This window comes from Equus caballus, chromosome X, assembly GCF_041296265.1.
Source record: "Equus caballus isolate H_3958 breed thoroughbred chromosome X, TB-T2T, whole genome shotgun sequence".
Classification (NCBI taxonomy): Eukaryota; Metazoa; Chordata; class Mammalia; order Perissodactyla; family Equidae; genus Equus; species Equus caballus.
The window spans coordinates 143,282,429-143,295,221 of NC_091715.1; the positions used below are offsets into that span (position 1 = coordinate 143,282,429).

At 47.3% G+C, this 12,793-nt stretch overlaps 2 protein-coding genes across 23 annotated transcripts in view; one reads left to right on the forward strand and one right to left on the reverse strand.

The window, feature by feature from the left end:
• Positions 1–1,135: 1,135 nt before the first annotated feature.
• On the reverse strand, positions 1,136–5,553 carry CETN2 (centrin 2). The gene is made up of 5 exons (XM_001494770.6): positions 5,184–5,553; positions 4,078–4,236; positions 3,625–3,753; positions 2,130–2,267; positions 1,136–1,681 (listed from the first exon to the last, which is right to left on the reverse strand). Exons 1-5 carry the CDS (start codon positions 5,280–5,282, stop codon positions 1,592–1,594), a joined length of 615 nt encoding a protein of 204 aa, XP_001494820.3. The 5' UTR covers positions 5,283–5,553; the 3' UTR covers positions 1,136–1,591.
• The window catches only part of NSDHL (NAD(P) dependent steroid dehydrogenase-like), a 30,554-nt gene continuing 23,034 nt past the window's right edge, over positions 5,274–12,793 (forward strand). For 2 of the 22 annotated variants that reach the window (XM_001494793.5, XM_005614613.4), the window contains exon 1: positions 5,281–5,563. The gene's annotated coding sequence lies outside the window, so the exon portion shown is untranslated. Of the gene's footprint in view, positions 6,848–8,684; positions 9,062–11,389; positions 11,563–12,793 lie in introns of all 22 variants that reach the window. The other 20 variants (XM_005614611.4, XM_070257554.1, XM_070257549.1 and 17 more) reach the window with 20 other exon arrangements.

A 12,793-nucleotide genomic window follows, 5' to 3' on the forward strand; every position in this document is an offset into this window, starting at 1 on the left:
TGAAATGCCTCCTTATTGGATACCGTAAAGCCAGGCCCTTTATGTAAGTTTTCATTGCCCCCACCCCCCCAGTGATTCCGGGTTAAGCACAACTCTTCTCCCCATTGCACAGACAAGGAACCCGAGACACCCAGAGAAATAGCTTGTCCCAAATAACCCAGCCAGGAAGTGCTGGAGCCCATGTGAGAAGCCAGGTCTGAGGCTACTCCGGGTTCCCCAACAGTCATGTTTCTCAAGGAGCAGTCCCTCCTGCAGCAGATGCATCTGAGGGGCCCCAAGTCCCCCAGGATGAGGCCCAGTGTCACACAGGGTTGCAAGTTGAAATACAAAACACCCAGGTCAAGTTGAATTTCATACCAACAATGAATAAACAACAAAAAGTCCAAATGGGATATACTTGTACTAAAATAAGTTTGTTGCTGATCTGAAACTCAAATTGACCCACGTGTTCTCTTTTTGTTAGCTAAATCAGGCAACCCTATCCCAGGATTAGGATGCCCCCACATGCAAAACCCATTCCCTCCCTCTCCTCGGGTGGGTGAATGAGCATTCCCTTGTTGTTGTAGTGCGTTTCCATTCCCCCTCGCCCCTTCTTGCTCCCCACCCTCAGCCTGGGGCAGAGATTTTAATGCTATCTGCCAGGGCTTCTCTTATAGGTCATCCCGTGTAGGGCCAGGAGCGGGCTGGACAAGGTCACTCAACCCAACCTGACACTGAGATTCTGAGACACCATCCACCAAATAAACTGACCAGAGGTTGGCTGAATTCAACTTACTGTCCTAATAACCTGGCTTTCCCTGATTTGTCCAAGCACAAATTACCAATAAGACTCTTTTTCGGCCTTATACTTTGCCAAAACTATTTTAGAGCATCACTTAGGCTTTGGCAAAATAGAAAGTCTACTAGTTTTACACATCAATGGGTTCCCAGGGCAAGTAATAATTCATGCCAGTAGCAAAGGATTATTTTGTTTTCTGTCCACAGGCTGGTAAGGAGTCTGGGATCTACCAGGCTGCCTTCCACAGAATGGTTTAGGAGATGAACTCACAGTGAAGGCTAAAGAACTCATCCTTAGAGAACAAAAGCTCAAAATAAGAAAGGCTTTAAGACAAAAAAAATATCACAGACATCCAAATGCAAGTGAGAGAGCTCACTGGGTTTTATAAAAGAGAAAGCTGTGCTCAGGTGACAATTAAAACCAGAACCATTGAAGAGATGCCCCTTGCTTGTGATAACACCGGGTACAACATTTGCTTGTCTAAGAAGTCATTCTGTGGTGGTATAAATGTGGGAACGCGTGACAAGAGTGAAGCGATACAAGGCAGAATGGCAGGTTGGTAAAAGCTTCTCTCCACTCTAACGTGCTCTTGCTCTGCTTTGGGGAATTAAAGTAAGCAGCAGGTCACCTTACAAAGAACTTTAATGTCAAAGAACACTTTTAAGAGTCTAAGATTCAAGGTTATTAACTAAAGTTATACAGGGAGGTCAGCGTGGGGGAAAAAGAGTTTGTGTTCTCAAAGACCAGGTTTCACACAATAGCAGGCACTAAATCTAGATACGTCTGCTTGCAGTAGAAAAGAAGAGACTGATCTTAATAAAGGCTGGTCTTTTTCATGATGCGCAGGAACTCTTGCTCATTGACTTCTCCATCTCCATCTCGATCAGCTTCATCAATCATTTCCTGCGTGACAGTAAGGATTCTGGTTAGATTAATTCATAAATGAAACTAAAATGTGACGAAGCAACAGGCTTTTATAATGCTACATCAATAGACAGTTTGAGCCCACCCAATGCAAATGCACTTTTTATAATAGCTTGCTTCCTGAAAAGTTATCTGAAAAGCAAGTCATATATCGTCACACATATCACCTAGAAGGAATCTTGAAGATCATCTTGACCAGGGGATCCCTAAAACCTAAAACAGTAAAATTGTATACATGTGTATCTTTCTGGGGGCAGGATCCATAGGTTTGTCACACTAACAAAAGAGAAATTAAGTGGTCAGCAGAGGAACAAGAGAACACTAGTTTTCCTTCAAAGCTGTGCTCACATCAGAGAAAATGTAACTCCGAAAAGTAAAACAGGACTCCAAGCAGGAATTCTGAGTTCCAGTCTGACGCATTACAAACCTGCAGCTCCTCATCAGTGAGGTTCTCACCCAACTCCTTGGCCACGCGTTTGAGATTTTTGAACGATATCGTCCCAGTTTCATCATCATCAAAGAGCTTGAAAGCTTTCAGGATTTCTTCTTTGGTATCTTTCTCCGACTGAACAAGTAGAACATAAAACACATGAGTAGGGAAACACTGCTATTCCTCTGCCCTGCCCCTACAGCACCACATGGTCCTGGTGATGGCCTTCATGAGGTCACAGGAGATCAAACATCATCCAGCATAGAAAAAGAGGACAAACTAATGAAATTGTTATAAACACAGAGGCTAAAAAGGAAATATAAAGGATTGGACTTAAAACATTCTTTCTGTACAAACCAAAGAGAAATTGGCTTTGTTTTTAAAATATAGGGGCAGAGGATGGAATTAAAATTAGGGGAAATATGCTGCTTAAGCTGGTAGAAGAAGGATCTTCTTGGTGGGGGATGGGCAGGGAGGAAAGAGAGGGCTATTTTACTGTTACGAGATCACAGAAAGTGACTGTGATCTCAAGTGCTCCAACAGGGGAACAGAGCACAATCTCCAAGAGCTCAAACTCCCAATATTCCTGAAAGGTGGGTAAAGATAGAGAGAAGCCCTCAGAGGGGCAATTTGGGAACCAACCTTGAATATGGGACAGCTTTACTACGTGGTCACAGAACGTTGAGCTTCCTGAGCTCTTAAATTACTTCACAAAGAAAAATATAGGTATAATTAGATGATTTCAAAGCAACAGAATTATTAGGCTAGGAACTGACCTGTGCCCCAGGAAACACGCCTGAGACACTGAGGGAGTTACTTTTCCACAGAGCAGTAGAGCGTGCATGAGCCACACGGAAGAGGAGCCAAGAGACCAAGGAAAGAGCAGTGGCCCAACAGGAACATACTCAGGGGAGTGAGGTGGACTGCTGGGGTGACATCTTATAGTCTCTCTTGACCCTTCCGACCCTTTCAAAGGGCGACACCTGAGAGACTAGAGAATGGGTGAATTCAGCCTCGGAAAGGCTGAAAGGCCGAATCCCCAGCGCAGCGAAGAGTGAAAGCGTAGCTGCTGAAGTTAACTGGCCCTCAGGCTAGGGCTGCCCAGAAGGAATGGAAGAGAAAAGAATTTCAAACTTTAAGGTATAAGGAGTTCGTCTTGTCAAAATGCAAGACGCTGGAATATATTGTTGGTGTTCACATGCTTTACTGATTGTGGTTATCACACTGACAAATCAGCTGGAGAAAGATAATAGCAAAAAGTGACAGCAGTAGTACCGTTACTACTTTACAGAGGGTAAAATGACTCTTCTTGTGACTTTGTGGCAAAGAAAGCTAAGGAGAATCTAAGCATCCTGATCTCAGTCATAGATACTATCCTTTATCTGTTGAACTCTCCAGTTTGTATTAAATTTTCCTCAATGAAGACATTTACATGATTCAAATGTATCCACCATGAGGGTGGAAAATATGCTGATTATCTTAGCTAACTTACCATTTTCTGAGTCATGACTGTCAAAAAGTCACTAAAGTTCATTTTTCCTGTCCCTTCCTTATCAATTTCGCTGATCATTTTCTTGATCTCTTCTTTCTTTGGTTCAAAGCCTAGTGCCCTCATTGCCACCTACAAGGAAAAGAGGATCATCTTAATATGTACCTCTAAACCTACCAGGAGCAAAAATGACAGCGTTGAGAGCATTAAGCCAGGATCAGACACAGTCATGTTAAAATGATTAGAAAACACTATAACATTTAGTAAATCGATATTTACGTTCAACTTTCTTTAATAACACGAGGTAAGTAAAAACGGGAAAACAGAGCACAGTGCATCCTCTCTTGTTATTTTTCACAGGGAGAAGAGGGCAAAAGGGGTAGAGCAGTGACAGAGAAAGAAGAGAAAGAGGCAGAGGAAAGGCAAGGCAGCGGAGCAGGAATGCATGGTGCTTACCTTAAGTTCCTTAACGTCTATAGTCCCAGTTCCATCAGCGTCGAAGAGATCAAAAGCTTCCCGGATTTCCTGTTGCTGCTCTTCAGTAAGCTCCGGCTTAGGACTCATCCTTTTTCGCTGGGAAGTTGATGCCATGTTCGCCTTCTTAAAGTTAGAGGCCTTTAGACGTTTTACAAACACATAAGCACAATATTATGCAATACAGTTCATGCTTTACATAAAAGTTACAGACAACCATATCTATTTTAAAAATTGTCTACACCAACCAATTCCAAAGCTTTGCTTAACAGGAAAGACAATAGGGTTTCCTGGAAAGAACAATGAATCTTTCCATGCACCTCTATCACTCTCTCTTCTTTACTATGGTCTCTAAGAATTGTTCTTTTGGACATCTCTTGTTGAAAATCATCCCCAAAGAGAGCTAGCCAAGGAGTTGACTGGGGATAACTGTACAGATAATCAGCCCTGCCTGAATTTGGGAATCCTAATTCTAGAAATGTCCTTACAACAACCACTCGTGGTACTCCACTTCCCTCTAAGTACACCGACTTTCTGATTACTTCTAGATTTCGCCAACTATTACTAGGTTAAGATGTACAGTCTGTCAATGTCGAATAATAAAACTCAATCCACTCGGCCCATTTGTCCCTTCTCCAAGAAGCTCAAAGCGTCCCCTGAATGTCCCTATATTTACATTCTAAAATGCACGTTAACAATCAAACATAATAAACCTCCCCCCAGGTCTGTGCGGAAACTTTGGTAGAGCGAGGCGGCCAGGAGGCCAGGGTCTGAGAAGGGTTGGGACCTGCGGGGAATCCGAGTCTTCTTTGCCCAAAGACGGTCACCGAGGGGGCCGGGGAAGGCCAAGGAACCCAAGGGGCGGGTGGAGGCCAGGTGTGGGTGAAGGCGAGGCAGCAGCGAATCAGAGGCCCAGCAGGGCGCCCGGCGTCTCTACCCTACCCTTCCGGGAACGAACTCGGAGGAAGGAGGGGCGCGCCAAAGCTGAGAAGGGCGCAGGAGAGGCGGCGGGGCCGGACCGAGGCCCGGAAAGGGCTCAGCCTCTGCTCGCGGGGCGCCCGGGGCGCGACAGGGCGTCTAGCACTCACCATCGCTGACGGACTCCGCCGCCCGTTGTTACGGCAACCGACGTACACACCGACTCCGCGCCGTTCCCACTGACCCGCGCGCGCAGCCCCGCTCCCCATTGGTGCAGGGCTGGAGTGGGTGGGGCTAACCCAACAAAGGCCAGGCCCAGGTCATGGGGCGGTGCGCTCGCGGCCGAGACCTGGCCTCATTGGGCAGTATCACGCCGTGAGCGCCGATTGGCTGAGCCAGCGGCAAGCCTAGCCAATCCCCTTGGTGGAGGAGGCTCGGCTGATCCTCGGCTCACGCGGGGAGGGAGGAAAGGTCGGCCGCTGGCGGCTTGAGCTCCGTGGGTGCGGTCTTCGGGCGCGCGGAGGCCGGCCAGGAGCGTGTCTACGGACGGGTAAGGGTCGCGACATTGCCCTTGGAGCCCGCCTTGAGTCGGCGACCAGAGGGCCAGGGGTTGGGTGGGACCATCCGGGTCGGGTGCTCTCTGGTCTGGCCTAAGACTGAATTAGGATCAGAGGGGCCAGAGAAGACCGTGACCTTGCGTGGTGTAGCGGAGACTGTACTGACGGAGCACCTGAGACCCAGAGAAGGGAAGGGACATGCCGAGCATTGTCGCAGAGGTTTGGACGGCTGGGACTTAGAAGCTGAATCCAGCTGAGGATCTTTCTTTGAGGGTTTCCCTTCGAGAGCAACCCCCTCCTGCAGACCAGGTTCCAAGAGAGGGTCACTTTAGTTCTCACCTGGCTAAAAGCAGCCCAGGAAGGTGAGCTGGGGGCCTGGGAACGGACTTTGAAAGGAGTGAAGGAGATATGAGCGAGCACGAGGGGAAGAAGTCATCAAGATATACTCTTTTTCACACCCAAACACTCAAGGAGAGTAGGGAGGAGCGTTCCAGGTCGAGACACCTTCATGAGCAAAGTCACAGAGGGGTTTTGGAAGTGTGAGGCGTGCTTGGAGAATTACAAGGGGGCGTGTGCAGGGGTATGGCTGAAACGAAGCTGCAGCAGTGGAGCCGCCCTCCTCAGCGAGCCCAGTGTAAGAGTGCTCCGTGGCCCTTAGCCCTTACCTGGTTCTCCTCTGGGCACTGGGGCAGCATTTAGGGAGGCAGGGGACAGAGCTTAAGTTTCTCAGGCCAAGAAAGGCCTGAGGTTTATTAGCATTCGTTAAAGGAAAGTGTTCACCGACCTTCTGCCCTTTGCACTCTTCCTCTTTGAGCATGAACCAGGTCCAAAACCTTTTCGTCATATTTGACTCTTTCTTTTCCTGTCCCCTCCCCATTAACCAGCCTCCAAGTTTTATCTGTTCTCCCCCTCAAATGCCATTTCTTTTCTCTTTTTCACCTCTGCTGCTCCTCTTCTAATTCAGGCCTTCAGCAGCAGCCTCTCAACTAGTACAAGCCAGAGTTCTCACCTCAAGGCCTAGCCTGACTGCCCGGCCCCTCCTCTGGCCTGCGCTGGCCGCCCCAGGACACTAGCTTCCTTGCTGGGCCTCAAATGCACAGTCTCCTGCCTTAGAACTTCTGCTCCAACTGTTCCTTCCGCCTGCGGGTCCACTTCTTTCCCTCCTCCAGGTCTTCGCTCCGGTACCGTCTTGGCAGTGAGCCACCCTAAGCACCCTGTTTAGCACTGCAGTCCCCGGCACCCCCAAACCCTGCACCTTGCTCTACTTTTTTCCCATAGTAAGTATCACTTTCTAACCTTCTGCATATTTCACTTCTTTATTTTGTTCTTTATTGCCCATCTACTGGAAGGTGAGATCCATAAGGGCAGGCAGCTCTGTTTTGCTCACTGCTGGTGCTCCAGTCTCTGGAGCAGGGTGGGGCACACAGCGGGTGCTCAGTAAATCTCGTCTGGGCAACTGGTGAGTAGGCCCCCCATTTCCTGCTTCGCACCTATCTAGTCCACCCTGCTCTGCCAGGGGAGTCTTCCCAGTGAACAGCTATGCTTAGGTCACCCGCATGCTCTGAAACCTTCAGAGGCTTCCCATGACTACAGAATAAAGTCCACACTCAGCCTGGCATTTGAGTCTCCTGCCCAGTTTTGCCCTGCTAGTCCCTCTAACTTCATGTCCCTTCACACCCTACTTCCCAGTCAGTCTGCAGGGTGGCAGCCTGCCAGAATAGAAGGAACAGCCACAAGTTCTGCCCTGTCCATGTACCAGCCGTGTGACTTTGGGCCCCACAGTGTCACTTGATCTCCCTGGGCCTCAGTTTCTCATCTGTTGAATGAGACTCGTACTGTCTGCCTAACTGGACACTTTTGGATCTTAATGGTATAATATACTCATATGTAAAAGCGCCTGACATTTAGCAGGTTTTCAGGCAATATTAGTTCTTTGTTCTGATTTGCTCTTGTCATTCCCGTTTCGTGGTGTGCCTCGAGCCTTAGATTTGCCTAAAATTCCTTTTCCACACTGCAGCCAGAGTGATCTTTCTTATCTTAACACTCACCTCTGTTTACAACTTCCAGGGCCTCTCTCATCTCCAATTAGGGTAACTCCTTAGCCTGACACACAGCCCCTGCATGTTCTCAACTTTGCTCCCAACCTTGCTTCACACTCGCTGTGACGCAACTTGTCACAGTTGCCAGAACATGCTGGCTCTGTGCCATCACCACGTCCTTCCCACCCCTGGCCATGGGATGTCTTTCAGGACACCGACACCCACCCCCTGTGTTTGACTCACTCCTCTGTGGTCTTGAGAACTTGGCTTAGGGATCGCCTGCTCGGGCCAGGCAACCTGCTCTGCATTTAACCTCATCAGAGCTTAAAGGCACTTCTGCAGTTCACTGCTAAGTCTGTCTCCCACACCAGATGGTGGGCTCCCTGAAGGTCAGCGCTGTGTCTTATGCAGGTTCTGCTTGGCAGTGGCCAACATTCGGTGACTTGTGAATGAGGGAATGCAGGAATGAGTGAGCTGACCCCCAGGTGCTCTTGTATAAGTTGCAGCTCCCCTTTTACCCATGGGGCTTGCCTGAGCTCCACAGCAGCTCTGAGGTCAGGAGGAAGGATGGCCACCCCACAGATGAGGTCTCTTAAGCCAGCCGCAGTAGCACAGTTGAACCTGTACTCCATTCCAGGCTCTTTGCTGGCCCTCCAGTGGTTCACAGCCTACTGGGCCAAGACAGACGTGGAAGAAAAAGTATAAACCAGCATGCTGAATGTCAGAATGGGAGCATAAATGAGTGCTAAGGAGGCAGCTAACCTTGCCTGGGGCAGGGGGAGGAGGTCTCACAGAGATGACAGTTGAGCTAGGCCTTGAAGGATGAAGAGGAACTCACCATGGAGAGGAGGGGAAGATATTCCAGGCAGAGGGAACAGCATTAGCTACAGCTTGCAGGATGCTGATGGGTTTCTCAGTGGCCACCACAAATTCAAAGCCAAGGCCTTTCTGTGTCCTAAAAGTAAACAGACAAGCAGAGAGGCCCCGCAGGTCTGTGAAAGGACAAGGTTGAGCTGATTGAGTCCTTGGGGAAGTGCATTTTGCCTTGAGTCATCTTTAAGTTTTTCTTGTACAGACAGGGGGTATCTGTCCACAGACTAAAGTGATGAGCTTGCAGTAGCCACATTTTAGCTTCCCGCACTGACTCCGTGGAAGGCAGCAGGCAGGGCCCTGACTACCCCAACACACTCCTCTGAATTGCTCTGCATTTCCCCTTTACAAAGAGGCTGCTCTCCCACGTTTTCGAAGAATGGGACACTCGTCTCTCTCCATCTGGTTTGAAATGGACAGACTATCTGTCCCTTTTGTCTCCCGGACTCAGTGGTTGGGAACTTTCCCCAGCAGGAAGGAGGAGATTGGGCTCACTCACTTCTCTCTTCATCAAATCCTATCAGCAGCCCTCCTCCCCTTGCTCAGAAGTTGAACGAGTCACTTGGATTTCACCAGTAGAAGGTAGGTCTCTTTTCCTAGGTTGTTTTTAGCCTAAGACTTTGTCCCAATGTGTATAGAGGGCATACATACTGATTTCACGTGGATTCAAAGACCTACCATTTTAAAGGAAAAAGACTTGAGGCTTCTGATGTGTGAACCTTAATGATCCCAGCCCCTAGAACATTGCTCTTTGGGGTCTTATTTTCCCATTCAGAGCTACGTGTGTATGTGTGGAAAAATAAACAGAACTGAAAATTGACCATCTGAACCATTTTTAGGTATACAGTTCAGGGACATCAAGTGCATTCACCTTGCTGCACAGCCATCCCCACCATCCAGAACTTGTTCATCTTCCTGAGCTGAAACTCTGTCCCCATGAAACCCTGCCCCCCCCCCCCCCCCGCAGCCACCATCCTCCTTTCTGTCTCTGTGAAGTTGAAGTTGACTGCTCTCGCGACCTCATATGGGTGGAATCATACGGTATCTGTCCTTTTGTGGCTGGCTTCTTCCACTTAGCATAATGTCCCCAAGGTTCTTATTTCATTTAGCATAATGTCCTCAAGGTTCATCCTTGTAGCATGCGTCAGAATTTCTCCTGTTTTAATTTTTATTTTGTTTTAGTTTATCGTGGTGAGAACAGTTATAATGAGATCTACTCTCGTAACAAATGTTGAAGTGTACATAGATTATCATTGACTCTGGGAGCAGTGTTGTACAGCAGATCTCTAGAGCTTATCTTGCTTAACTGAAACTGTGTGCCCCTTGATTAGCAACTCCCCACTTCCCCCTCCCCCAGCCCCTGGCCACCACCATTCCACTCTTTGATTCTATGAATTTGGCTATTTTCAATACTTCATATAAAGTGGAATCGTGCAGTATTTGTCTTTGCATGACTGGCTTCTTCCACTTAGCATAATGTCCTCAGGGTTCACCCATGTTGTAGTATATTGCAGAATTCCCCTCTTTTTTGAGGCTGAATAGTATTCCATTGTATCTAGATACTACATTTACTTTTTTTGTTTACTTTTTATTATTTTATTGGGGTCACATTGGTTTATAACATTATGTAAATTTCAGGTGTACATCATTATATTTCAGCTTCTCTATAGACTGCATTGTGTTCACCACCAAAAGTCCAGTTTCCGTTTGTCTCTGTACATATGTGCCCCTTTACCCCTTTCATCCTTCCCCAACCCCCTCCCCCTCTGGTAACCAGCAATCTGTTCTCCATATCTCTGTGTGTGTTTATCCTCCACATATGAGTGAGCACATACAGTATTGGCTTTCTCCATCTGACTTATTTCACTTAGCATAATACCCTCAAGGTCCATCTATGTTGTCACAAGTTGCATGATTTCGTCTTTTTTATGGCTAGGTAGTATTTCATTATATATATATATATACACACCACATCTTCTTTATCCATTTATCTGTCGATAGACACTTGGGTTGCTTCCACTTTTTGGCTACTGTGAATAATGCTGCTGTGAACATGGGTGTACAAATATCTGTTCAAATCTCTGCTTTGAATTTTTGGTGGTATTGTTTGGGGGAATTGTTTGATCCTATGATAATTCTATATTTAAATTTTCGAGAGGCCACCATTCTGTTTCCCACAGCGGCTGCACCATTTTAAATTCCCACCAGCAGTACACAAGGGTTCCAGTTGCTCCACATCCTTGTCAACGCTTGTTATTTTCTGTTTTCTGGGTTTTTTTGATAATAGGCATCCTAATGGGTATGAAGTGATATCTTATTGTGGTTTTGATTTGCATTTCCCTAATGGGTAGTGATCTTTTCCTGTGCTCATTGGCCATGTGTAAAGTATATCTTTTTTGGAGAAATGTCTATTGAGTCAGGGCTCTTCTTGATGTTCGTTTTACCCCTGTCATATAGTACATGGGGGATTTCGGTTGGGGGTGCCAGTGGGATCTGACTCATTCCCTAGAGATGGCTAAAGTATCACTAAAGTTCTTATCTAGATCATAGTATTTACAAACTTTAGTATAACGTGTGTATAACTTGAGATAAAGCAGATTTGATTTTCTTCTTAGAAGAGGCTGCTTAGCTGAGGATTGCCTGAGCATTGAATGGTGTGGATCCACGGGGGCAGGATGGGTTTCCCCTTTCACCTCCTGGATCCTTCCCTAGAGACTGGGGGGTAGGGGCCTGGAGCAGGCTTTAAGGCTTCTTCCTTTTCTACTAGTACAGGGTGCCTATGGAAGTGGCAGCTGTACTATTTGGAGTTCAGGAGTGCAAAGAATACTTGTGTTGATTTCCCATATAGCCGCTGTAACAAATGACCACAAACTCGGTGGCTAAAAACAACACAAATTTATCCTCTCACAGTTCTGGAGACCAGAAGTCTGAAGTCAAGGTGTCCTTGGCTTGTGGTTGCATCACTCCAAATGCTGTCTGCCCTCTCGTTTCGTCATGATTCCCTGAGTATCTGGGGAAATTGAGAAGCCAGCAGTGGGTATTCATGAGTGTGGCCCTCAGTGAGGCTCCTGCATCGGAGACAGGTGTGTGTGTGTATGTGTGTGTGTATGTGGCACAGAGAAGAAGGGAGTCTGCCTGGGCATGTGCAGGCAGCATATACTCAGGAGGCCAGTGGGTATGTGGGTGCCCACTTTGTGCCAGGCACCACACTTCATGCCAAGAAACAGTGGTGAGCAAGGCAGACGGAACTCCTATCACACACTGTGTGCTGAGCCTTGGTGCAAGTGCCCAAGTTCTCCTCCCCGAGCTGGTACACGCTGAGCCCAATGAGTCAGAGCTCACCAGCCACCTCTGTTTAGGGTGAACAGATGACAGGGCCGCTGCCAACATAGAGAGGATTATGGGATAGAGAGAGAGGGACGGGATAGGCATAGAACTACAAGTCAACTTTACTTATTCGTTATATGCATTCGGAAAAGGTCCATGAAAAGAAGTTCTGAAATATATTTCCTGATAGCTTCCATTATGATTTCAGAAATAAGCTTCCCCAAAATTACCCCATCAGACATTGAGGATGTCTTTTTCAAGGCCATTTCAGCTACCCACAAAATTGGTTCCTACAAGGACACGTGACTCTGTGTGTGTCTGTGTGTGTGTGTGTAACTCAAGGTGTGGAATTGGATTGGAGTTATCTCAGTGTTAGAAACCCCAGTGCTACCTGCCTGCCACCTCCTCACTGAAGAGTGTTGTCTGAATCTAGGCTTTTGCAAGCAGTTACACTGTTTTCTTTGCCGTGGATTTCACTGTCTCCAGATGTCAGGGGATCCTTGACTTAAGTAAATTGAGCACTACCAAGAAAACCGGTGGAAGACCAAATACATCGTAACCCAAAATTGAATGGCTTCTCTTTGTTTGCAGTTCAGTATTATGGCTGAATGAAGAGAGCATTGCATCCTAAGGGCTGTCACTAAAACTTCTCTTTAAACTACTTTTCTGTTTGGTGTCGTAGGACTTTGTCAGCTGGTGTGCTTCGTGACTGTCTCCTGGTTGTGAAACGCGCAGTCCCCACCACACTCTGACCACTTCCCGAGGGTTTCTGATGACCCCAGACATTCAGAATTCTTCCGCCCGTGGTCAGGGTGTCTTTAATTTTACCGAGGAGAGCTCTGTCTCCTCTTACACTCCCCCCTCCCCGCCAGCATCCTGTGCCCTGTCACAAGAAGATGAGCACTGAGTCCATTTTACTGATGGGGAAATTGAGCTGCAGCAGAGAGACAGACTTGATCAGATTTACACAGTTTGTGATAGGGCTAG